The sequence below is a fragment of the Pelodiscus sinensis genome, chromosome 32 (assembly GCF_049634645.1).
Source record: "Pelodiscus sinensis isolate JC-2024 chromosome 32, ASM4963464v1, whole genome shotgun sequence".
Lineage (NCBI taxonomy): Eukaryota > Metazoa > Chordata > Testudines > Trionychidae > Pelodiscus > Pelodiscus sinensis.
In genome coordinates, this window is record NC_134742.1 from 7,010,957 (window position 1) to 7,037,954 (window position 26,998).

At 45.7% G+C, this 26,998-nt stretch overlaps 1 protein-coding gene across 1 annotated transcript; it reads left to right on the forward strand.

Moving 5' to 3' along the window:
• Window positions 1-1,482: 1,482 nt before the first annotated feature.
• LOC142823225 (killer cell lectin-like receptor subfamily B member 1B allele C) lies at window positions 1,483-25,894 on the forward strand. Its single transcript, XM_075913847.1, has 5 exons — window positions 1,483-1,940; window positions 12,103-12,201; window positions 15,414-15,563; window positions 19,130-19,284; window positions 25,622-25,894. Exons 1-5 carry the CDS (start codon window positions 1,862-1,864, stop codon window positions 25,730-25,732), a joined length of 594 nt encoding a protein of 197 aa, XP_075769962.1. The 5' UTR covers window positions 1,483-1,861; the 3' UTR covers window positions 25,733-25,894.
• Window positions 25,895-26,998: the final 1,104 nt, after the last annotated feature.

Below are 26,998 nucleotides of genomic sequence, written 5' to 3' on the forward strand. Positions count from 1 at the left end.
TGGAATCTCAAAGGAGAGGGAAATTGCCTTTGTAGTGCATTAACTAGTTAAAACTTTTGTTCAAGATCAAGTTGATAGTTGATAGTGTCAAACTTGTAAATTAATTCCAGTTCTGCCGTATTTCTCTGTAATTGGGAGATAAAATTGGGTGGATTTTACTTGTTTGTTTTAAAACTGAAAACAGAAATGTCATCACATGGATGTATGTTGTTCCACATCTTGAGTTATCAATGGTATTTGAAGTTTTTGGGGCTACCCCCAGCTCCTTCCTACTGGGTGCTAGTAATCTCCTCTTGTTCTGCCTACTCCCCCATACTGCAAAGGGGCATAAGTACTCCTTACTTTATTAAATGCCCATGAGCCATTCTGCTGATCTCTCACGGGACTGTCAATATAACCTGAGTTTGTGAATTCTTCCAGCCTGAACATTTATGGATGTTTAATATGCCTTATTTTGACTGGCAACCTCAACTATAAATTAAGACAAATTTTGTGTCGGAATTATCTATAAAAGATGCTGGGCTTGCTGTCCAGTTGAGACTACAGACTATATGGTTGTATTACCAGCCATCCAGAGTGGTAGTGAGTATTGCAGGAGATGTGGGATACCACATTTGACCAGTGCGGTCCTACTCCATTTCCTACTTGTCATAGAATCATAGGGCTGGAGGAGACCTCAGGAGGTCATCAAGTCCAGCTGCCTGCCCAAAGCAGGACTGACCCCAATGAAATCACCCCAGCCAGGGCTTTGTCAAGCCGAGTCTTAAAAACCTCAGGGATGGAGATTCCACCATCTCCGTAGGTAACCCATCCCAGTACTTCACCATCCTGCTAGTGAAATAGTCATGACACTGCATGAATGCAAGCCCAACAAATTTTACTGAGGGCACAAATTCTACCCAGTGTTACCAACTCTCATAATTTTTTCACAAGGCTCATGCTAATTATTATTTTACTAAAATCCCCAGCTCCTGGAGCCATGTGGATATGTGATTTCAACCTTAATGCCTAAAAAGAAAGTAAGTTTCTAGTCCTCATGGCTGAGCAGAAAACTCCAAAATGTGACTCCCCTCCCCGAGCAAAAAGGCAGAAGGCAAATAAAGACCCTGAGATCTCTTATTTGTACATAATCGTCCTAATTTTTAAAGCCAATCTCATGATTTTGGTGACCCTAACTTTACATTTTAAACAGCTGGGGTTGGCAACACTACAGTCTATTGAACTGACTCTTGTGTTACCAGTTCCCAGACATGGAGCCCTATTCAAAAGACGGCTGGGTGCCCTTTGCTCCCAGCGACTTCAGTGAGTGCTGAGTTTGCACGACCACTCCTGAATTCAATTCCTGATACAGCAGAGCTTGTCCTGGAAAAGGCAGTTCAGCCACCCCCTGCAGCAGAGTTTTCCACTATAACAAGTGCTGAGTCCTCCAAAACACAAAGAGAACTAGAGTGCAGGGTATAAATTAGAGATGTCTGTGCCACTGGAAGGCTTGGAAAATGCTAATTGACTATTTCCCACTGCTGTGCTGTGAGGAGACTTTCTTGCCATGTGAATGTTCAGTGATGTCCTGCTAATTGATCAGCTTACTTGTATTGCTGAAAAAAGAATGTGCATTTGAAATCCTGAACATCCGAATGGGGAACAACTCTCTTGTCCTGTCTAAAGCCCAAATAAGACTGGTCAAGAGCACACAAATGTTTATTTATTAGCTAGGTACCTGAACGTCTTAAATCACCAGGGGGAAAGGAAGTACACAGCTTTAGATAGGTGACAGACACTTCCTGATTTTGGATACATTAGCTCAGATATAAGTGAGGCTGCTCTTACACTCTGTACGTGCTCTTCCTCTTCTGTGCGTAGCATGGCAGGAGAAATAGTTTATGCTGATTTAAACGTTTTGGGAGCCTCTTCCAGGCCACTGCCTCCACCTCAGCACCTCAGTAAGTCTTTGGTTTCTTAGTTCTGTATTAGTATGATTTCTCTTTTTGGTTAGAAAAATGGAATCCTACCCTACTTTTTAATTTTAATTGTAGTACGGAGAGCTTAGAGAGAACAGTCTATAAAACCAGGGAGCAGCCTTACAGCCTATGTTCATAGTGTGGGACTTCAGAGCATGTCAAATTCCCTACTATTGTCAGAACTGGATACAGAATTTCTGAAGGTTTTATTATACAGTTCATTATATTAGGACTATTAATACAACCACAACACTACAAGTGTAGCCAGCGGCAGTCTATATATATATATATGCACAATTGCAAGTGCAATTGAATATGTTGTTTTATGCTGTCTTCAGATGTATTTGGAGGATTGAAGTGAATTTACAGTTCTTACTAGAGTGAGATAAGTCAGAGCTGAAGGAGCAAGACATTGAGAAAATCTTGAAGAATGAACAGCACAGAAGGAGTCTGGAAGTTCCAGGAACAGGAAGGATTTAATTCTCTTTAGAAGAAAGTTGGTGGGGACTCATTTAGGTACGCTGAATCATGGAGTTTGTGTGAAGAAAAGGATTTACGAGCCTCTGATGGAAGACCCAAACTTATCTGAGGAAGTTAAAACAGGGGGTTGGAGAAAAAGGAGAATTTTGGCTAACAGAAAATTACAGGTAACCACGGGATTTTGTCCAGGATTCTGAAATGGGAACAACATTCTCAACAGCCCATGTATTTCTGTGTGCAGAAGAGGAGGCATGTTTCATACCAAATGCATTTTGGAAAGTTGCAACTTAAAGATAACTCTCAGGGAAGAACATAGTAGTCAGGATGAGTGGATGCAGGGAAAATGCTGAGACAAAGAGACAAAGATGGGAGCTAAATGTGAAGACGGGTTCTTGAGCTTTTCCAGACTGTGACTCCATCTTAGTATGTTTTAGGACACCCATCCCAATTATCCAGAAAGAAAGGGAGTATGGTCACAACCCCTTGAAATCTGTTCATGTCCCAGTAAGGCAAAGAATCCTTGATTTTAAAGGGTGCAAAATATAAGCAAAAAAATTATTATGCAATTTTAAAAGAATTCGCTAGAAAATTACTGACCATAAAAACAGCCATACTGGGTCAGATCAAGGGTGCGTCTATACAGCACTTGTAACTTGGAATAAGATACACAATTTGCACTTCAAAATAGCTTATTTTGAAATTTGGCCCTGTCTACAAAGTGCCAAAATTCCAAGTAATGTGCTATTTTGAGACATCTCTTAACCCTCATGGAGCAAGGGTTATAGGGATGCTGAAATAGCGTGCCTGTTATTTTGAAAAATATTTTGAGATAATGGGTGTGTTTAAAAGACATGGAGTAGCTATTTCAGGATATCTCTGGTATCGCAAAATAGCCCCACTGTGTAGACGTACCTCAAAACTCAATTGAGCTCAGTATCCTGTCTTCCAACAGTGGCCAATACCAGATGCCCCAGAGGGAGTGAAGAGAAACAAGTATACCCTGTTAAATTCCTGGTTTTCATGTCCCTGGCAAGGAGTTCCACAGGTTGACTATGCTCTGCATGAAGAAAAATGTTCTTTTCTTTGTTTTAAACCTGCTACCTGTTAATTTCATTTGGTGACCCCTAGTTCTTATATTATGGGAAAAAGTAAATAACTTTTCCTTGTTCACTTTCTCCATACCCATCATGATTTTATAGACTTCTATCATATTCCCCCTTCGCCTCCTCTTTTCTAAAATGGCAAGTCCTACTCTTTTCCATCTATATTCATTTTACCCCCATTCCAAACCCCTAATCATTTTTGGTGCCCTTTTCTGAACCTTTTCCAATGCCAATAGATCTTTTTTGAGATGAAGTTACCACATCAGTATGCAGTATTCAAGATGTGGGCGTACCATGGATTTACACAGAGGCAATAAGATATTCTCTGTTTTATTTTCTATCCCTTTTTTAATGCTTCCTAACATCCTGTTTGCCAGTCCACATTGAGTGGATGTTTTCAGAGAACTACCCACAATGACTCCAAGATCTCTCTTGAGTAGTTCTAGCTAAATTAATCCTCATAATTTTGTATGTGTAGTTGGGATTATTTTTTCCAGTGTGCATTACTTTGCATTTATCAATATTAATATTTATTTGTCATTTTGTTGCCTAATCCCCTACTTTTGTGAGATCCTTTTGAAGCTCTTCACAGTCAAATAGTATTATCTGAAACTTTAAAATCATGATGATGCTCTTTAAAAACTGACAAAATAGTGTAGAAGTTAAATCTTTCTCTTCAGGGTAGGATGGCGGAGTGATAACCCAGTGAGACAGTGGTAATTATCTATGTAATGAAGAATTAAACTTTTAGTGTTAAGTAATTATTTCACAGTGGCAAATGGTCAAAACACAAATTAAAATTGATATTTGAGTTTTACCCATGTGTTTGCCAAATATAGGCCCATTTCTTAACAGGAAAAGAGAGCAAATATAGGATGAGACAGAGAAAGTTGAGATGTTTAATGCTTTTTTTGTTTCAGTCCTTATTAAAAAGATTAGCTTAACCCAATATTAACAAAAATGAGGAGGGGGGTTGGGGCCAGAAAAGGGAAAGAACAGGTTAAAGTATGTTGAGATAAGATAGACGCAGCAAAGTTGACCAGACCAAAAATTCATGACAGAAAATTTAAGGAAATAGCCCAGGCAATATCAGAACCATCAATTGTTTTCGAGATCTCATGGAGGAGGGGTGAGGTCCCAGAGAACTGAAGAAAAACACACAGCACTTGTCTCCAAAAGAGGGGGGAAGGAGGAAGGATGGCCCAGGAAATTACAGACCAGTCAATCTAATTTTGATACCTGGAAAGACATTGGAAAAAATTACCAAACAATGAATTTGTTCAGACCAGAGGCTAATAAGATGATCAGCAGCACTGCACTATTGACAGCAGCCATGTGGGAAGGCAGCAGATTAAAGGAGCTGGCATTCCCTGCTCCCCCCCCACTCTCAGACCCCTACCCTGACTCCTGCAACCCCACCCCCATCCCAAACCTCTTCCCTGACCCCACCCCCCAGTTACTTTTCTTACAGGTACGATCATATCACAACCCCCACCCCAGCCCTCTGCCCTGACCCCTCCCAAGGGGTGGCAGGTTGTAATAAGACAGAAACTTAAATTACTTTCATCCCCGATGGAGGGAAGCAGTAGACATGATGCATCTGGATTTTTAGCCAGGCTTGTGACACAGTCCTACATGACATTCTCATAAGCAAGAAAAATACATCTTTGATAAATTTACTGTAAGATACATTTATAAAATAAGCAGACAGTAGTTAATGTTTCACCATCAAACTGGGGGATCATATGAAGTGGAGTTCCAAGTGCGTCTTTCTTGGGTCCACTTCTAGTTAATGTTTTTATTAAGGACCTAGATGATAGAGTGGAGACGATATTAGTAAAAATTATGAATAACAGTTTTTAGCTAGGATGTTACAAGCATTTTTAAGGACTGGATTAGACCTGATAATTACCTTGATAAATGTAATTATCACTTTGTCTGAAATCAACAAAGTGAAATTCAATAAATAGCCACACAAAGTAAAACACTAAGGAAGGAAAAATCAATGCCCACCTCCCAAATGCAGGATGTAGAACCTTACCTGTTCTGATAGCTTGACAGGCTCCCTATGCTGGGTCAAAAAGGTTCTAATTGTGGGACTGGGGTGCAGATACAATATAATTTCCCCCATTATTGATGGGGATTAAGTGGATGTGGCTAATAGCATTGAGGTGTGTGGGGGCATCATGAGACAGGAGTCTGGTGTGTGGTGCAGTAGGAAATTCTGAGTACTGTTGTGGAAGAAGGGGGTTATTTGGTGATTGGGGGGCATTTCTTCCTCCATCCCTGCTCCACATGCACTAAGCTCAGTTATCAGCTATATTTTAAAGTTGCATTTAAAAATTCAGCCCTTGACAAAATACAATTAGAAGTTACTGTGGACATAAAGACGAGAGACTGAAACCAATATTGGGCTAACGATGTTGGCTGCAGCTTTATTTAAAACTGTTACCTAAGTAGGGAAACCACCCAAATTATCTAGCAGTGTCGTTCCAACATGGATCTTAGTTTGCACCCGTGGCTTGGTGTACTTCAAACTTGAGGGAGAACGTGAAAGCCCAGTCCCACCCACACCCTCAAGGTGCCAAAGGACCGATTATAAGCCAGAGTTCCAGCTCATGGCCTTCCTCCATGCCAGAGGTAAAAAAGACACAGGATGAGGGGAGCCCAAAACTGTACAGAGTGTGTCCACACTTGGAGCTGGCAGTTCCCAGCACTTCCTATGAGTGGGCCAGTGCGATAAAACAAGAGTGCATTTTTAAAAGCGCTTACAGGTGGAGTGCAGAACAGACTGGCCATGCTGAACCCATCAGAAACCACAGAGACCACTCAGGGCATATCTACAGGCAGTCCCCGGGTTACACAGATCCGACTTACATCGGATCCCTACTTACAAACGGGGTGAGGCAACCCCACACTAGCTGCTTCCCCCCAGCAGACCAGGGAGACGCGAAGCTAGTGCCCCTCCCAGCAGACCAGGGAGACTCGGAGCGGCTTTTCTCAGCAGACACCTCAGCTTGAGAATAAAGGACTGAGGGAAGTGAGGTGTGGGAGAATAAAACTGAGCTCTGGAGAAATGTTTGGCTAGAGTTTCCCCTACAATATGTACCAGTTCCGACTTACATACCAATTCAACTTAAGAACAAACATACAGTCCCTAACTTGTACGTAACCCGGGGAATGCCTGTACATTACAGGGCAAAAGTCAAATTAAGATACACAACTTCTGCCACTTTCATTACGTATCTGAAGTCGAAGCAGCTTAACTCAGCTTGTGGTGCTGTGCACACAGCAAGAAGCTGAAGGAAGAACATTCTTCCTTCAGCTTCCCTTACTCCTCATGAAATGAGGGTTACAGAAGTAGGAGTAAAAAGTCTGCCAGCTCAAAATTATTTTGAAATAATGGCTTGCTGTGTAGACCTGCACTTTGTTATTTCAAAATTACATCAGTTATTTTGAAATAACACTGCAGCGTGGATGTATCCTCAGAGTATATCAAAGTTGTTCCTCACTCTGACACTCTGAGTGGGGACCAGGGAAGAGACCCGCAAAAGTCTTTAAAATACTTGTCCACTAAAGGCTTCTGTTTAAAAACTCTCCTTGGTGACAGATTCCCTGGCCTGGGATTGGTATTGCTGCCACCACCAAAATGCACAAACCCTTTGAAGAATCCCAGAAGGCAGATTTGGGAATTCCTTCCACTGAGGTATCCTCAAGCTCTTTAACCTTCCTCTGGAGAAAGCTTGAAAATCTGTAGTTTCTCTTAGTAGGTGGCTTTGCAGTCTTAGGCATGTGCACATAGAACATCCTGCCTTCTAGGACACGTGTCAGATCCTGGTCTTAAAAGGGTGATTTTTTATTAACAAATCAAAGAAAACACACTTGATGAAATATTACTTGGTTCCTAAGTATAACAGAACAACTGAAAAAAAATAACACACAATTACTTCTCTGGGGTTTAGTTTGGAAAGTTACAGTGTAGGGGGGTAGTTGCCTGTGCACAGATAAGTCCAAGAAACCCAAAATAAAAAGAATAACCTGATCACATCTAATTAAACATTCCCTGTTCTACTCACATATCTGTTGTTCCAGGATTTAGTCCTTCCCTAGGCCTGGATGTCACTGGATGCTCCATATCTAGGTTCCTGGCTTAATTTATGTCTATTCAGCTCTGCTCTGGTCATACAAAGACAGGAACAGGAAGGTCACTGCTGCCAATACAAAAGCCCTCATTCTGTTTCCATTGGCTCTCCTAACTTCCTGCCAACTCACTTCCTGTGCCCCTAGCATTCCTGGGGATTCTCTAAGATCCACTCCCTATAATTTAAACCCTTACAGGCATGAGTCTCAAGAGTTAACCATTGTGAAAATTTTTTAGTTAACTGAATGGCTCGAAAGTCCAGAAAAGGGTATTACCCCCCATTTATCACATACCCTCCCCCCCAAAAAAATCAGAGATGGTTCTAGGCAGCTTCGTCTAGGTTGGGTCCACTGTGGCTGTTAATTTCTTCCTGCATGTCTAGGAAAAAAATATAGTTAATAAGAAACATGCACATACTAGAGTTACTCTTGATTACATGAAGAACTAAACAATATCCCCCCATTTATGAAATGCTATGACTCCCCGATTATAGGGACAGTTTTAACTGGCTGAATCTGGGAAATTCCCACAGGAGAGTTCATCAGCCACATTGTTAGAAGCTTCTCAAATGTGCTTTTATTTCAAAATCAGAGTCTTGGAGAGCTAAGCTCCACCGACGGAGTTTCTTAGCAGTCTCGTTGACTGTATAAAACACTTCCCTCCAAACAAACTAAATTTTAGCCAAGGCTTTCTAACATCTACAGGCAGATGGCCGCCTGCTAACATACTCAACGTGGCCAAAAGAAAACTGTTTATCTTTCCCTCTTGATACTAGGTGAAAACATGTTGGTCTAGAACTGCAGAGGATTCACAGTTTTGGCTACAAGTCTAACAGTGGGAATTAGCAAGGTACTACACTATTCTCCCCTCCCTCCCCATAATATTCTTCTGATATATTTAAGATCTTGTAATTATGTCACCGATCAGTTGCCAATTAATATCACTCCAGCCCCACCAAGAAAAGGGAAAATGTATGTGGACTAAGTTCCTCTGATGCATTGAGACAATGAAGTTTCCCAACAGCCTCCCATCTCTCATGTAGTCACATGCCCCAGTGAACCAGCATAACCCTCCTGACATGTTGGCACCCCCCCATGCAGCTTGCTACCTTCCCTGCTATTCCCCCCATCTCCAGGCTAGGAGAGAGTCCTGTATCTTTCCCCTGCACCTGCAGCTGCAGCCCAGCTAGGGCTACTGTGTGGAGAGTGAGAGGGTCTGATCTTGCTGCAGTCCAGATGGGAGTCAGGATGCCCCAAACAAACTCCCCACCCCAATCTCACTAACACCAGGACCCACCCACCCCGTTTCCTCCACCTACCCCATGCGATCGGCTACCCCCCTTCCAGCCCATTCTATAGATGGGGGAGAGCGCTGGGTTCTCACAAGTAGCTGCAGCCAAACCCAACTGCTGTGATCAACATAGTCTCTCTCCTCTCCTGACTGTCACTGCCCAGCTGGGAGACAGGATGCCCCAAACTTTCTCTCCCTCCTTCTCTTGTCTCCTAGCTACCTGCTGGGAGAGGTGTGCTCCTCTGTCCCCTCAGGGAGCTGCTGCAGCTGAGAAAAAGGTGCCCCTCTCCCAGCCAGGCAGCTCTCTGCTCATAACTCTGAGCCCAGGGGCAGAGCTCATTAAGGAAGCACTTAACAGGAAGCTTGAGTGTGATGCTGATGGAAAAAACCAGGAAACTGATGACATCTGATGAAAAAACCAGGAAGAGCTGATTTACCTTTACAAAAGATGGGAATAAATTTCAAATTATTTAGTCAGTTTTAGACATAAAATAACAAGAATCCATACCCAAGTCTCCAGGTGTCCTAACATAATTCTACTACTAAATTATCTGCCAAACTGTGCACAGTGCTCATCTCTCTAATGTCTGTTCAAGTGTGAGTTCATGTGCATTCGAAGTCAGTGTGCATATGCCTGCGTGCACAGTGGCCAGATTTTCTCATCTGGGTGCCCCCCGGAATTGCACCTTCATGGTGCCTGTATAGCACCCTGACAACCCGCCACTTCCCCAGTTCCTTGCTACCACCAGTGACAGTAGGCTGGAACATCCCATAGCTCTTGCCTCTGCAAGCTCACCATTTTTCTGGGCTTCTTGTTCCACTCATCTGAAGAAGTGGGTTGTGCCCATGTAAGTTCATGATACTGTATAATTTTTTGTTAGTCTCCAAGGGTATGTCTACACTACCCCGCTAGTTCGAACTAGCGGGGGTAATGTAGTCATCTGCACTTGCAAATGAAGCTCGGGATTTGAATTTCCCAGGCTTCATTTGCATGAAGCCGGCCGGCGCCATTTTTAAATGCCGGCAGTTCGAACCAATCTAACACTTGAGTTAGATTAAGTGTTTATAGTTATTGTTAGTGTCCCTCCCTTAATAGACCCCACAGAGATGTGGCTACATTCCTGGGGATTTAAAAGTTGTGAGGTTTGTGTGAAGTGCATGCTACAAAGCTGCCCTCACTTCTTCTTTCTACAGTGCTTGGGTGAGGGTCACCAAAGAAACCATTGCAGCATCTGCCGTTAGTTCTGCCCTAGGACCGTAAAGGACAAGGAACAAAGGCTGAAGGTACATTGGATGGAGGTGGCTCTGTGCCCTCAGTCTGGCCCAGGAACAGAAGACCCAGAAACACGGGTCTCCTCATTGGCATGGCGTGCTCTGGTGCCATCCTTCACTTCAGGGCTAAAAGACTCCTCTAGCCACTATCATAGGTCCATGAGAGGAGCAACGGTAAGCTGACGTTCTCAATTGCTGGTGCCTCAGAAGAGGAAAAATGAAGTTTAAGAACCCCTCCCTCCACTTTAGTTATTTTTAACTGGGCTACACCACTCTGAAAATACGTGACCAGCTGTTATAGCTACTATGGTCCTGACTTCCTTGATATGGTTGCTGTTTTTCAAAGTGTTAGCAGCTGTTGAGCCTTGCAGGTCAGATTCCCATTGCAGGTGAAATTAAAGATCCAGTTTCAAGCTATTTTCCCAGTGGAAAGTGTTTATTTACCTGTCACTTGGCTGTTCTTGATCAAAGGTGGTAACTGACTGACCAGAATTGTAACCAGAATTACTTTGACAAATTGGAGGCTTGTCCTGAAAGAAATCTGATGAGGCCCGACAAAGACAAATGCAGAGTCCTGCACTTAGGGTGAAGAATCCCAAGCACTGTTACAGGCTGAGGACTGACTGGCTACGTAGTATTTCTGCAGAAAATGACCTGGAGATTAAAGTAAATGAGAAACTGGATATGAGTCAACAGTGAGCTCACACCCTATTGGGCTGCATTAGGCAGCAGATCTAGCGAAGTGATTATTCTGCTCTGTTTGGCACTGGTGAGGCCACATCTGGAGTAGTGCATCAAGTTTAGCCATCCCCCACCACAGAAAGGCTGTGGATAAATTGGAGAGAATCTAGTGGAGGGCAACAAAAATGATTAGGGGGCTGGAGCACATGAGTTATGAGGAGAGGCTGAGGGGTTTGGGCTTATTTAGTCTACAGAAAAGAAGAGTGAGGGGGGATTTGATAGCAGCCTTCAACTTCCTGAAGGGAGGTTCCAAAAGAGGTAAAGAGAGGCTGTTCTCAGCAGTGACAGATGACAGTGTGAGGAGAAATGGTCTCAAGTTGCAGTGGAGGAGGGTAGCTTGGGTATTAAGAAAAACTGTTTCACCAGTAGTGTGGTGAAGCACTGGAATGGTTTCCTGAATGCTGCTTACTGGGTTGTGACAGGCTCCCGGGGTTTACAATTGTGTCCTGACCCCAGAAAGATTAAGAACCAAAAATCAACACAAAGCCAGAAGGGGCTGAAGCAAAGACTTGCAATGGATGGTCGTGAAATACACATCACTCAAAGGGCACATCTACGCAGCAGGGCTAAATTTGAAATAAGCTACGGAACTTGAGCTGTGCTAATTGTGTAGCTTAAGTCAAAATAGCTTATTTCAACTTTTGGTACTGTCCAGAGAGCAGTTATTTTGAGATGGAGCGCTCTTCCCCCGACTTCCCTTATTCCTCTTAAAATGAGGTTTACAGGAGTTGGAGTAAGCAGTCCTCCAGCTCCACATTAGGTCGACATTATGTTGAAATAACTGCTTGTGTGTAGACCTTGACTGTGTTATTTTGGAATAATGTCAGTTATTCCAAAATAATATTGCTGTGTAGATAAAGCCAAAGTGGATTAGAAACATGTTGTTCAACAATCGACGTAGGAATTTGTTAGTGTTTTCTCCTCCTTTGCAGTATTTTGTTCTGTTTCATCATGAAGGTGTCCTCAGTGTGATGTAGCTCTTAATGAAGAGATTTTAAGCTATTCCTGGATTATGTCAGGAGGAACATAAATGCCCATTGGTGGGTGCTCTACAGGCAAATATGTTATTTCTTGCACTATATGCTGAAAACGTTTCACGAAACTCTGCCTCTTGCAGATCATCCTCCGTTTCCCTGCTGGTATCGGCTCATTCTGCAGCTGGGAGCAGTTGTGATCCTCATCCTGGTGGGAGCTGTGGTAGTGATGGGCATTTGGGGTAAGCACCTCCAAATTAATTTATGCCAAATGCTACATTCTGACATTTCCTCATCTCCCGCATTTCTGATTCCAACGCCCTTGTGAATAAAATCCCAGACATTTCACTAGCACCAAAACAGGAACAATATTAAATGGACAGGGCAGTGTTAGAGCTTGATACATGAACCCCTGTGAGCCCCCTCTTACACCTTCACTGTAATCAGTGAGCAGGGCAGGGTGGGAGACTCTGTACACCAGGCGTGGGCAATAATTTTTGGCGGGAGGCCAATCCAAAATTTTGGTAAGTGGTCAAAGACCACACTGTGCTGTGGAGGAGATGCTGGATCTAGGTTAGAGGCTAGATGCAGAAGGGGGTATGAGGTAAGGGGCTGGGGTGCAGGAGACAGTGGGAGGTCTGATAGGAAGTTTGGGGAAAGGAGGGTGTTACAGGGTGTGGTCACAGACGACCCCTCGGGGGTGCCTCCCACGTTGCTGACACAACCACTGCCACTCGCCTCCCTGCTCTCTGGGGCTCCTCACCTCCCGGTCCTGCTAGGCCAACTCCACTGGTCTCCCCCAGCCAAGGCCCCGAGCTGAGATCCCTACCCCCACCGAGAAGTAGTACTGACACTGAAACACTTCAGGTCCAAGGAGAAGGCAGTTTAGGGCCCAGCCTCCTGAGAGCACTCCCCAGATGGGATCAAACCCCAAAGAATTAGGTAAGCCCCCTTTAGCAATGGAAGAGGGAATGTGCACACTGGTTGCCTCCCCAGGTAACAATCACTTACACTGGGTTTGATAGAAAATAAAAATGGTTTTATTCAGTTGAAGCAGTAGGATGTTAGTGAAAGTAGGCAGAGCAAAGTAGGTTACAAATCAAAAGAAACAAAACCACTTGACTAATTCTACATTGAAACCTCAGTACAAACTTAATCAAACTTACTCTAAAACTTCTTTTCCAGCTGCCCCTTAAACCCAGGCTTTCTTCCACGCCCTGGGGTCCCTGGCCCCTTCCTTCAGGTTAAGCCAAGTCAAAAGACCTACACCTATTCCTTTTGTTAAGGAGTTGAGGCCACTGCCTACCAGCTACTGCTCAGACTGAAGGACAAAAGATTGTCATCAAGAAGTTGCCGGAAACACCCTCCATATCTCCCATTCACACACTGGAAACTCACAAATTGTTCCCCACTCCCTGTCTCTAATTTTACACCCACAAATGATTCGTACAACAGAGTAAGATAAACAGAACTAGCAAATCATGACATAAAGATCAATGGGCCACATGAAATAATTTGCTCAAACCACCTTTGAGTTATGTATATTCATGTCCATGAGTCCAGTTCAAGAGCATGGAGGTGGGGGAGGGGTCCGTCACAGAGGGGTTGTGACCTAGGAATTGGAGCATAGAGTCAGGGAAGGAGTATGGGTGCAGGAGAGGATTCTGGCTTGAGGAAGGGGCTTTAGTAGGAGGTGCAAAGTCTGGGAGGGAGCTGCAGACTGCAGAGGGTATGGCTGGTGACTTGCGTTGGGGATTGGAGTGCAGGGTCTGGGAGGGTGTTTGGGTGCAGGAGAGGATTCTGCCCTGGGGGAGGGGTATAGAAGGGAATACAGGGCCTGGGTAGGGAGTTGTGACCTGGGGCAGGGGGGTGCAGAGGGTTTGGATGATGACCTGGGAGAGGGAGATGGGGTACAGGAGGGGCAGGGGTGCCAGAGGCAGGCTCTGGCTGGGAGTCACTTACCTAAAGCAGCAGCCCTGCAACACCCCCAAGACAGGTTGGGCTCCCTGCCTGCTGCAGCCACAGACCAGTTTGGAGCTGCAGGATCAGTTAGGCTACATTTAGACATCAGGCTTCTTTGGGATCCTTTTTTCAGAAGAGATCTTCTGAAACAACATCTTCAGAAAGAGAATGTCCACACTGCCAAAGTGCATTGAAAAAGCAATCAGCTTTTTCAAAGAGAGAGTGCAGACTACCTGGATACTCTCTCGCATGTAAGCTGTGATTGCTATGGACAGAATGGCCACCAGGCCATCTGTGATTTTTCCTCTTCCTTCTTCTTCCAAAAGAACTCCCTCTTCCCCATCCACACATGCCTTTTTGCAAGAGAGCTCTTTCACAAAAAGGCTTCTTCCTTGTAGAATGAAGATTACCAATGCTAGAAAACACCCTCTGTTCTTTCAATTTTCCTGCAGAAGAATACAATTGCTGTGTGGAGGTTCATCAAGTTTTGTCATAAGAACATAAGAACGGCCGTACTGAGTCAGACCAAGGGTCCTTCTAGCCCAGTAGCCTGTCTGCCGACAGTGGCCAGCACCAGGTGCCCCAGAGGGGGTGGTCCGAAGACAATGATCGAGCGATTTGTCTCCTGCCATCCCTCTCCAGCCTCTGACAAACAGAGGCCAGGGACACCATTTTATCCCCTGGCTAATAGCCTTTTATGGACCTAACCTCCATGAAATTATCTAGCTTCTCTTTAAACTCTATTAGAGTCCTATAATAATTTGTCGGAAAAAAGGCTGTTTTTCCAAGAAAACTGTAGTGTAGACATGCCCTTAATGCTGCAGGCTGTTCCCTCCACCTGGCTCTCAGCTCTGGGAGGGGAAGAGACTTGCTCTGCTCCCATCCTTCAGGCCAATCTCTCTGCTCCTACTCACTGGTTGTTTCCAGGAGCTGAGAGATTGGCTGGGGCAGGGGCGGCCCGTGAGCCTAGGCGAACTAAGCAGTTGCCTAGAGTGCCGCTGGCCCGGGCGCCCCATGATGATGTCACAGTCATTGACGGCCGTACAGGCGGGGGCGCAGATTGAGCCGCCCGCCTGGGACGCCAGCTGCCACAGCTGGTCTTAGGCCACTCCTGGGCTGGGTTCAGTTCCTGTTGGTTTGTTGTCTGTGGCCACTAGGAGCTGGGGCTCGGGCTGGGAGTGGGGCGATCGAAGGAAGCTTCTCCCTCCCTGCTGAGCAGAGCCACATGACTGAGCTTTAAAGCACGCAGCTGTGTGCCTGAGGATGATGTTAGGGTGGGCCACGGCCGGATTTGGTGGCTTGGAGGGTCATATCTGGTCCCTGGGGTGTATTTTGCCCAGTCCTGCCACACACTGTGTAATAAATGCAACAGTCTCTCTTATTTTCTCCCATGTTTATCTCCTGAGCAAATTCTGAATGTGAAAGCTGCAGTATGGGATGGGCGGCTGGTCCCTGAGCAGTAGCTGCCATTCATGCTCATGCTGTTCTGAAGTTTTTCAGCCCAGAGGGTCTCAGAACCACCTGGAGAACAACAGTACCGGGGAGAGACTCATCCCTCAATGCAACGGCAGCTGTAACCTGACGGTTTTCCAGTCCCGCCTGAAACAATTTGTGTGTGAATCATCTCCCAGCAACTCAGCAGGTACCTCACCTCCTCCTCTCAGGTGCGCCTTGCACTGCAGCACCACCTACTGGTCACGGGGGATAATGACACAAACTACTTCAATAAAAGGAGATTGGTTGCTGGGATCCAAACTGGGACTTCTGAAAATAAATGAGCGAGTGTGACCATCTCCTGGGTGGGGCTATTCCCCCGCCCCCTTGAGGCAGTCCCTCTTCTGTCACTAATGGTTCCTCCACCCCCACCCAGGTGTGACTCATATCCGGTGCCCTGTGCTAGGTGCGTCCTAAGCACAGGCAGAAGCATCCAATGCTCTCTGGGTTGGAGGGGGTGAGGAGGGCCTGGGCCCACCCTCACTCATGGGCCCTAGCCCAGGGCCCTAAGGACACAGATCCTCTGCAATCCAGTCCGGCTGATAGGGCGTATAGCTGAAACGCGCCAGCCCACCAACCTCTCCTGGTTGTGCCTGGGCTGCTACCTCTCCCCCATCCACCCTGCCGGGGCCCTGAGGCTCACCTTCCCCTGAGTCGTCAGGATGCCTCCAGAGCGGTCAGGAGCTCTGGCTCCTCGGAGCCACATCAATTTCGGTTCTCTCCCCCCCCCCCTCCTACCATGGCAGCAGCGTTTTCAAACACTCCGCCGCTTCCGCCCCTCCCTGGGGATGGGGCCAGCCCGTCCTGACGTCCTGGGGAAGGGGACATGCCGTTGCTCGCTGCAGTCCCATGGCTCAGCAGCAGCGCAGCCACGCAGGAGCACCTGGCGCACCACCAGTGCCCCATGCCTGAGGCCCCAAACAGGGCTTGCCCACCAGTGGCTTCAGTGCGGGGATTGGGTGCCCCATCACAGTGAGATTCTGCCACATGAGCTAAAAGCCACAAGGACTTAGCTAAGGCTGTGGAGCAGACTCATTAATCTCTCTCTAAGGCTATGTCTACACTGCTGCCTTTTGCAAATGCAGTGCTGATTAGCATTCTCTTATGTTTCATTTGCATAATCTATTTGAGCCATTTTTGTGCAGTGGATTTTTTCACAAAAACAAGTAGTGTAGTGAGGGAGAAGGATCTTGCACAAAAAGGGGCTTTTGCAGAAAAAGGAAATATCCACACTGCTTGTTTTTGTGCAAAAATGACTTGACTAGATTATGCAAATGAAGTATGACAAAATGCTAATCAGTGCTTCATTTGCATACTCTCTGCCAGCAAAAGCCGGCAGTGTAGAAAAAGCCTAAGTGGTCTCAGTGCCCCTATATGGGACACCACACCCAGAAGGTGTGTGGGTTACACGACAAATATTCTAGTGCTGCAAACTACGTAGGGCAGCTGGTAAGCGACTCCTGTGTTTAGTTTCCCTAATTCTCCCATTGTAAATGGGTCCTGTGGTACCTTTGAGAAGCTTTCACACTGCCATTATTGGAAGGAAGCAGGCCTTGGAAATACAGGGTAAGGGAGCCCTCGGACTGGAAAAACAGGTTTGCTTTGGCCCAGGAATTCTCAGCAAATCCTGGATGAAATGTGAACTCCGGACAAGTCACCATTCCTCTCTGGCTTCTGATGCTCAGGAAGATTCTGTAGCAGGACAACAAGAACAGTCAGAAACGCTGTGGTCCCCCGGTGTAGCTGCATGTTCCTAGTGCAGAGTGTGGGGGAGGGGATGAGATCTGGGCCAGGTTCTCCCTCACCCAGCATCAGGTCTGTAGAAATGTTGGTGGTGTCTAGAATGCCTGCACCTCTCCCCACTCAAAGTCTCCTCTACATACAGTAAAACTCCAGTGGTCTGGCATCCAGTGGTCCGGTACGCCTGATGGTCCGGCACCAACTGCAACCCGGAAGTGCTCCGGCAGCTGCTTCAAGTTGTTAGTGTAATTGATTAACTGCGGCTGGATCCACAGCCGACAGGCTCTCAATCTACCTTTTCTCTCTGGAGGAGGGGGGGCAGGAGGCGGTGGGGGAGGGGGCGGGGGTGTGCCAAACCCCTACCTTCCCCTGTCCCCCCCCAGGCAGTAGAGAGGAAAGGTAGATTGAGAGCCTGTCAGCTGTGGATCAGCCGGAGTAAGTGTAACTGATTAGAACTTCCTGAATGCGGCTGCCTGCCTCTCCCCTTCCGCCGCTCGCAGGCTTTGCCTCCCTGCAGCAGGAGGGAGGGTTTGGCACACCCCCACCCCCTCCCTCGCCCCCTTTTTGCGGCGCTGTTCCCCTCCGACGAGACCCGCCCCTGCCAGAGTACCTCCTGATAGTCCAGCATTTCTGATAATCCGGCACCACCTGGGTCCCAAAGGTGCTGGATTATCGGAAGTCTACTGTACCTGCCTAAGATTTTGGGAGGGAGTTTGGATGATGGGTGCAGGCTCTGGACTGGGCAGGGGATGTGAGCGGTGCGGTGCTTATCTGAAGCACCACTGTCTGGCAGAAGCTACTACACAGGGAGAGGCCAGGAAGTCCATATGTGTGTTTGACCAGAGGCATCACCCCTTTAGCACCCATTGGCCACAGAGGTACCTGGGGTGGGAGGGACAATGTCTGAAGACACAGCTTCCTCTCCACCCAGTAGCTACAGGGATACGCTGGCAGCTGTGCATGAAACCAGAGCTGGCAGGAAGCTGATTTTGCCTAATTGTGCTGCAGAAAGCAGGGGTGCCTGGGACTATTTTAAATCTCCCAGGGATGGCAGGCAGTTTTGGGGAATGCATGGCGTTGAGCACACAGAGGCAGCAAGTGGGGGAATGGAGAGACACAGTCCTAAACTTTGCTGAAGCTGGGACTCTGGGCTGCCTAGGCACCTAGAAACCCCCCAGAACTTCCCAACCCTGCCAGCATGTGGCCCCAGTGGTCTGTCACCTCCAGGGACACCACATGGAGCAGAAGCTCCCACTAGGGAGGAAGACAGAGCTGGCCGGGCTCCCACAGAGCACCTACCCTCTGCTTCCTCCCCTCATGATAACTCTCCATGTCACCCACTAGCCTTGAGTGGTAGCACTGGGGCGTGGTGCTTAGCCAGGGCCAAACCCTGCTGCAGGTTCAGGATGGGACACTTGTTCCCGCTGCATGGAATAGAATTGCTTTAGTTTTTTTTTTAAAGAAACTAACACATGAAACACAACCCTGTGTTAGGGACACAGGTTGGTTACAAAGCCAAGCTCCTGAAAGTTAGGAAATGCCAGATTTACAGTTACCCACACAACAGCAATCCAGCCTACATTTGTGTATGCCTTGCGATACAGTCTCTACTGCATGGTTGCTGCCTCATTCAGTGTGCAGGAGTATTTGGTGCCCATGTCCATGATGGGTCCCCAAACAAACATTCTCTGCACAGGAAGAACCCACAGTCAGGCTGAGTGACAGCTGCATGGGCAGCCATGAACGTGGTGTTTCCAACTTTGACTTTGTGACCTAAATGAAGTTCCTTTAGCTTTGCACAGGCCGTGTTACCTGCCCCACCTGGAGTGCAAATTGCAATGGCTGTTCAGCAGGGCACAGGAGCCCTCAAACAAAGCCCAGGCAATGGGGCTACTGCAAATGTTAAACCTGTGCATGAGTACAATGAAGTTCAGAACTTTCAGCTCCATGACGAGTTTCCATTTTCCCCTCCAGAGGGACCAGGGTGTAAGCTCTGCCCCCCAGACTGGCTATTGCACCGGGACAAGTGCTACTGGGTATCTAAAAACAAAACTTCCTGGAACGAGAGCCGCGATGACTGTTCAAAGAGGGGCTCCCGACTGCTGGTGATCCGGGACCAGGATGAGATGGTAAATTAAATGTGTCCTGGGGATACATCGCTAGTAAGAATTAGCACAGAAACCTCCAGTTGCTCTATTCACACCTACACAAGCTAAAAAGCAAGGAAATGAAGGTTAAGGCTACCTGTGCTCTGCCACCTCACCTATTGCATGACCCCCGTACATCACAAACACAATGGCTAGAACTTCATTCTGGTCCTACCAGGAAAGAAAAAACTTGACCCATGGTTATTAAGGAAGTCTGGGGTGGACAGGCCTGCTGACAGGGTGGAATAAAGGCGGCAACTGGGTGATTTCAAAGTTGGTGAACACAACAACATGTATTGTTCATGCAGATGAAAAAAAGCAAGGGGGAATATGCCAGCAGTGCAGGTGCAGCATATGAATATGCAAAACATAAAAATGCTTTATGCAAAACAGGGCAAGTGACCTACTATTCAAGAGATTGTGATCCCCTGAGTGTGTGTACGCTATTTGTGTGCATGTATAATCCTTGCATGTGAAGTTAGAAAGATGAAATATAAACCTACCTATTAATGTAAGTCGTCTAGTGAGACCATTGGTGGTACTTAAGGAACTTAATGGCCAGGTGCTCAAGGCAATGGTCTAGGTGGTTTTATTTTTCCTATAACCCAAACTGTGGTTGGTTCTATGAAGACTGGTAACATGTCAACTGCTGCTGGAATCCATCTTGCATTTGGTCCTGTAGAAACCTTTTCATATTTAGCTAGAAGCCATTCTGTATAACAAAAGCCATTTCAGTTTCTTGTGTCTGCACGTATACTAGAGGGAGTGAACTGGCCTTCACCGAGGTGGGGAGAGGCCAGAGGATGTGCTGTTGGAATGTGTTAAGGAACTATTTTAAGCTGAAGCTCAAACTCCCTTAAAAAAAAATCCTGTTTCTTTCTTTGCTGATAATAATTCCTCTTTGAAGTTCACTTTGATTTCTTGCCCTGACATCAGACTTGTTTGGTTAAGGGTATAAAATACTAGGATAAATTGTATTAGGGAGCCTTATTGGGCCCGGCTCTGCTGGGTCCACGTTTGGCTCACTTTGCTTTACTGATCAATAAAGCTGTCTGTTTAGCTGCCTAAAACTGAGTGAGGCCTTTGCTTCGACAGTCCTCTTCAGGGGCTGGAGAGACTGGAACAAAGAATTCCCACACAGAGAAAAATTTATTTCAGGGATGGGAAGCAATCAATAATGGTTGTCAACTGGCTTTTGATACTTCCTCCCCATCCTAAGAGAAAACACAAGAACACCTAGAAAAGAAAAGAAAAAAAAAGAAAAGAACTGTAACCAATGGGGTGGAGAGTATTTCCAGACCCAGGTTAGAGAAAAAGTTCAGCTCTGGCTTGTGACGAATTGCATCTTAAATAAAACTAGAATAAGAAACATGATTTGTAACAACTTCTCTTAGGCCAAGTCTATACTACAGCAGAAGGTCAAATTAAGATACGCAACTTCAGCTATTTTAATTATTTAGCTGGAGTTGATGTACCTTAAATCACATTTCAGTGCCATTCCCACAGCAGGGGGCCAATGGGAGCAAATGTTCTAGTCAGATTTCCTTACTCCTCACAGAGGCTGTGTCTAGGCTACAGGGTATTTTCAAACAAAGTGGCTTTTTTTCAAAAACTTCCCCTGAATCTAGACTGCTGTCGTGTTAGTTTGAAAGTAAATCGAAAGAATGCAGCAGTTTTTTTGACCGCGGAAAACCTTGTTTTATGAGGAATAACGCCTTTTTTGAAAGGCGCTATGGAATGCAAACTATGCTTTTTCGAAAGAGAGCATCCAGACTGCTTGCTTTTTCTAAAGTACTGGTTGCCGTCTTGATGGTCTTTTTTGAAAGAGGCTTTTTCTAAAGTATCTTTTGAAAAAGCCTCTTTTGAACGAGTCTTTCATAGAATCATAGAATCATAGAATAATAGGACTGGAAGGGACCTCGAGAGGTCATCGAGTCCAGCCCCCCGCCCTCAAGGCAGGATCAAGCTCCGTCTACACCATCCCTGACAGATGTCTATCTAACCTGTTCTTAAATATCTCCAGAGAGGGAGATTCCACCACCTCCCTTGGCAATTTATTCCAATATTTGACCACCCTGACAGTTAGGAATTTTTTCCTAATGTCCAATCTAAACCTCCCCTGCTGCACTTTAAGCCCATTACTCCTTGTCCTGTCCTCAGAAACCAAGAGGAACAAATTTTCGCCTTCCTCCTTGTGACACCCTTTTAGATATTTGAAAACCGCTATCATGTCCCCCCTTAATCTTCTTTTTTCCAAACTAAACAAGCCCAGTTCATGAAGCCTGGCTTCATAGGTCATGTTCTCTAAACCTTTAATCATTCTTGTCGCTCTTCTCTGTACCCTTTCCAATTTCTCCACATCTTTCTTGAAATGTGGCGCCCAGAACTGGACACAGTACTCCAGCTGAGGCCTAACTAGTGCAGAATAGAGCGGCAGAATGACTTCACGAGTTTTGCTTACAACACACCTGTTGATACAACCTAGAATCATATTTGCTTTTTTGGCAACAGCATCACACTGTTGACTCATATTCAACTTGTGGTCCACTATGACCCCTAGATCCCTTTCCGCCATGCTCCTTCCTAGACCGTCGCTTCCCATCTTGTATGTATGGAACTGATTGTTCCTTCCTAAGTGGAGCACTTTGCATTTCTCTTTATTAAACCTCATCCTGTTTACCTCTGACCATTTCTCTAACTTGCTAAGGTCATTTTGAATTATGTCCCTATCCTCCAAAGAAGTTGCAACCCCACCCAGTTTGGTATCATCTGCAAACTTAATAAGAGTACTCTCTATCCCAATATCTACATCATTGATGAAGATATTGAATAGTACGGGTCCCAAAACAGACCCTTGAGGAACTCCACTTGTTATCCCTTTCCAGCAGGATTTAGAACCGTTAACAACAACTCTCTGACTACGGTTATCCAGCCAATTATGCACCCACCTTATCGTGGCCCTATCTAAGTTATATTTTCCTAGTTTATCAATAAGAATATCATGCGAGACCGTATCAAATGCCTTACTAAAGTCTAGGTATATGACATCCACCGCTTCTCCCTTATCCACAAGGCTCGTTATCTTTTCAAAGAAAGCTATCAGATTAGTTTGGCATGACTTGTTCTTCACAAACCCATGCTGGCTATTCCCTATCACTTTATTACTTTCCAAGTGTTTGCATACGATTTCCTTAATTACCTGCTCCATTATCTTCCCTGGGACAGACGTTAAACTGACCGGTCTATAATTTCCTGGGTTGTTCTTATTCCCCTTCTTATAGATGGGCACAATATTTGCCTTTTTCCAGTCTTCTGGAATCTCCCCTGTCTGCCATGATTTTTCAAAGATCATAGCTAAAGGCTCAGATACCTCCTCTATCAGCTCCTTGAGTATCCTGGGATGCATTTCATCAGGACCTGGTGACTTGCTGACATCTAACTTTCCTAAGTGATTTTTAACTTGTTCTTTGTGTATCCTATCTTCTAAACTTACCCTCTCTCTGCTTGTATTCACTACGTTAGGCACACCTCCAGACTTCTCGGTGAAGACCGAAACAAAGAAGTCATTGAGCATCTCCGCCATTTCCAAGTTCCCTGTTACTGCTTCTCCCTCCTCGCTAAGCAGTGGGCCTACCCTGTCCTTGGTCTTCCTCTTGCTTTTAATGTATTTATAAAAGGTCTTCTTGTTTCCCTTTATGCCTGTAGCTAGTTTGATCTCATTTTGTGCCTTTGCCTTTCTAATCTTGCCCCTGCATTCCCGTGTTGCTTGCCTATATTCATCCTTTGTTAGTTGTCCTAGTTTCCATTTTTTATATGACTCCTTTTTTATTTTGAGATCATGCAAGATCTCCTTGTTAAGCCAAGCTGGTCTTTTGCCATATTTTCTATCTTTCCTACACAACGGAATTGTTTGCTTTTGGGCCCTTAACAACGTCCCTTTGAAATACTTCCAACTCTCCTCAGTTGTTTTTCCCTTCAGTCTTGCTTCCCATGGGACCTTACCTACAAGTTCTCTGAGCTTATCAAAATCTGCCTTCCTGAAATCTATAACCTCAATTGTGGTGGTCTCCCTTCTACCTTTCCTTATGATCATGAACTCTATTATTTCGTGATCACTGTCCCCTATACTGTCTTCCACTTTCAAGTTCTCAACTAGTTCCTCCCTATTTGTTAAAACCAAATCCAGAACAGCTTCTCCTCTGGTAGCTTTTTCAACCTTCTGAAACAGAAAGTTGTCTCCAATGCAGTCCAGAAACTTATTGGATAGCCTGTGCCTCGCTGTGTTAGTTTCCCAACATATGTCTGGATAGTTGAAGTCCCCCATCACCACCAAATCTTGGGCTTTGGATAGTTTTGTTAATTGTTTAAAAAAGGCCTCATCCACCTCTTCCACCTGGCTAGGTGGCCTGTAGTAGACTCCTAGCATGATATCACCCTCGTTTTTTACCCCTTTTAGCTTAACCCAGAGACTCTCTACACAGCTATCTCCTACGTTCATCTCCACTTCAGTCCAAGTGTGTACATTTTTAATATACAAGGCAACCCCTCCTCCCTTTTTTCCCTGTCTGTCCTTCCTGAGCAAGCCGTACCCTTCCATACCAATATTCCAATCATGCGTCCCATCCCACCAGGTTTCTGTAATACCAATGATATCATAGTTGTATTTATTGGTTAGCAATTCCAGTTCTTCCTGCTTATTACCCATACTTCTCGCATTTGTATATAGGCATCTAAGATACTGATTTGATCTTGCCTCCCTGTTGTGCCCTGACCCTCCTTTCTCCTTGCCATTATAGGCCGTAGTCCCCCCCATTTCCAACCCATCTCCCAGTCCCGCACATTCAGCACTTACCTGTGGGCTTTGCTCACCTGCCCCCGACAAACCTAGTTTAAAGCCCTCCTCACAAGGTTAGCCAGTCTGTGTCCAAACAAGGCCTTCCCGCTCCTGGAAAGGTGAACTCCATCTCCGCCAAGCAGTCCTTCCTGGAAGAGCACCCCGTGATCAAGGAAGCCGAATCCCTCCTGGCGACACCATCGTCGCAGCCAGGCATTCACCTCCAGGATGCACCTCTCTCTGCCCGGGCCCCTACCTTTGACAGGAAGGATAGAAGAGAATACCACCTGCGCTCCAAACTCCTTCACCCGTACTCCCAAAGCCCTGTAGTCACACTTGATCCGCTCAGTGTCACACCTGGCAGTATCATTTGTGCCCACGTGGATGAGTAGCATGGGGTAGTAGTCAGAGGGCCGGATAATCCTCGACAATGCCTCCGTAACATCTCGGATACGGGCCCCTGGCAGACAGTCTAGACGTAGCCAAATGGTGGAATATTGGACACTGACCTGAGCTGCCTTCAGTGTTTGAGTTACTGGTCTATATTACACCTGTTAAATCAAATGCCGGAAGATAAATCTCTGCAGCATCCACCTTCCATGTAGAGTAGACGTGGCCCCAGTATATTAAGCTTAGCTGGATTGTTTTATTTTTGTTTCGTAGCATACTTTGATCTGTCTGTTTTCACTTGCAACCAATTCATTGTTACCTGAAGGGCAGAGGCCCAACAACTCTTTCTGTGTAATCCTTTTATACCAAATATAACTAATTAATTTGGGGGGTTGGTTCTATTTGGGGCGGTGCTGAAAAGTCCCTGTAGCTGAGCTCTCCCACAGTTGAGCAGTTCTCAGTCTGTTAGGATACGTCTACACAGCAACATGATTTCAAACTAACATAGTCCACATCTATACAGCAAGCAGTCATTTAGAAATAATGTGGAAATACTGTCAAGCTGGAGGATTTCTTACACCACCTCCCGTAACCCTCATAGTACAAAGAGTAAGGGAAGTCAGAGGAAGAGTGCTCTGTTTCAAAATAAGTGCTGTGTAGATGCTCCCAATTCTAAAATTAGCTATTTTGAAATAATCTACACAGTTGATGTAGCTCAATTGCATAGCTTATTTTGAGTTATGCCCTGCTGTGTAGATGCACCCTTACTGTACTGGGGGGCCGTTACTCCAACTCTGTGTCTGGGCTAGGGTAGATCAGGGCTTTTAGCCCAGCAAGACAGTGTGGCAGGGCATCCTAGTGGGCAAGTAGGAAAGCTCAGTGGTATGATCAGCCCATTGGGTGACAATCTCAAAGGGACCCCTTTGATCCATCCCTTCCCAGGGCCCACTGTCTATAGTACCTGAGGCCTAGAATTGCTGCCAGTAGACCTAGCAAAGGAGTGGGAAACTGAACCCAGATCCCAGAGTCTCTGGCTAGCACCTTAACCACAAATCCACCTTCCCCCCTCAGTTCGTTCTTCTCTGTGATTTACAGACTTTCATTCAAACGAATTCCAAAGACGGGGTCTGGCTTGGACTCACCAGTACATCCCCCACAAGGAACTGGACTTGGGTGGATCGCTCCCTGTTAAATACAACACTGTGAGTGGTTTTATTCTCTGAGCCATGTAAGATGCACAGCCAGAGGACTTGGGGATGTTGCTTTTCAGCACTGATGAGAGCAGAGGCTACGTACAGGCAGGAGGGATGTCAACTGCTAGGCACAGAGAGATCCGTCCTGAGCCTCATTCCACGCCTTCCATCAGCAGTCGGGCTAATCCTGTGGGCTGGTTTTGGTAATCTGGACACATGTTTTCCAGAAATAGACGCAGGCCAAACAGCTGCTACTACAGGGTCATGGACTGGGAAAAGATTCCATCAACCAGGGCTCTGTAAGGAACAATTCAGCGGTTAAGGAAGAAATATGAGACAGGTGTCAGAGTGAGGAAAAGCTGCTGGAAATCTCGTTCAAAATTTCTAGACAGTGATTTGTTTATGTTATTTCCCAGGTTCAAGGCAGTACATCTCCCTGCAGGGAACAACAACTGTGGAGTGATAAAAGCATATGAGATTCATTGTGAAAGCTGCAGTGCTACATCTGAATGGATTTGTGAAAAAAGTGCTTTTCTGGTATAGAGAGACATCAGTGAGCTGTGCTTTCTAGGTGCAAACAAAAATCTTCTTTAGCTTCTGTCTGTCACATGAATAATGAATACTGAAGAGTGTGAATCTTCAAAGAGAAAAAATGGGCTCCCTTCCCCCTTATAAGATGGCTACAGAGAGCCAAAAAAACCTTTTCTTCAATTTGGAATTGAGGTCCTGTCTTCTGTCTGGCTGGAAGATTAAGGTGAAGGGAGAACCCGTGAAGTGACATCACAAGTATAGCCGTGTGTGTGTGTGTGTGCACGCACACGTGCGTGCATGTCAATGAATAGTTTATTTCTCCCAAAAATGCAGTTTCAGATCAAACAAGACTATTCCCACATTGGAGTTGAATTCACTGATTACTTTCAGCCCAAATGCAATAATAAAAGAAATTCAGGTGACGCTCCCAAGAGGACTGGAAGAGGAGACCGCAGCTAACCCCATCCAATAGCCAAGTGGGTAGTGCACCAGGTTTGAATCCTTGCTCTAGAACAATGCTAATGGCATAGCCATGTATGCCAAGAAACGGCTGTGCTATTTTAAAGACAGTTTTCTGTCAGCTACAGGCTCCATTCTCAGGAAAGAGTTCAACATATCCAGTAACAGAGACAAGTGAGACAACATATTACAGTGGAAGGTTCCACAGTGCAGACACCTGCAAAAATCGAAAATGCTTCTGAGAAGGCATCTAACTGAAACCGGAAATAACTTAGTAAGAAATTAGCAG

Excerpts from the sequence above, each read along its gene's own strand:
- LOC142823225 (XM_075913847.1), top strand. The coding sequence starts at position 1,862 with ATGGCAGGAGAAATAGTTTATGCTGATTTAAACGTTTTGGGAGCCTCT. Across the intron at positions 1,941-12,102 it reads GCCTCCACCTCAGCACCTCA|ATCATCCTCCGTTTCCCTGC; the intron begins GTAAGTCTTTGG and ends TGCCTCTTGCAG. Across the intron at positions 12,202-15,413 it reads GGTAGTGATGGGCATTTGGG|TTTTTCAGCCCAGAGGGTCT; the intron begins GTAAGCACCTCC and ends GCTGTTCTGAAG.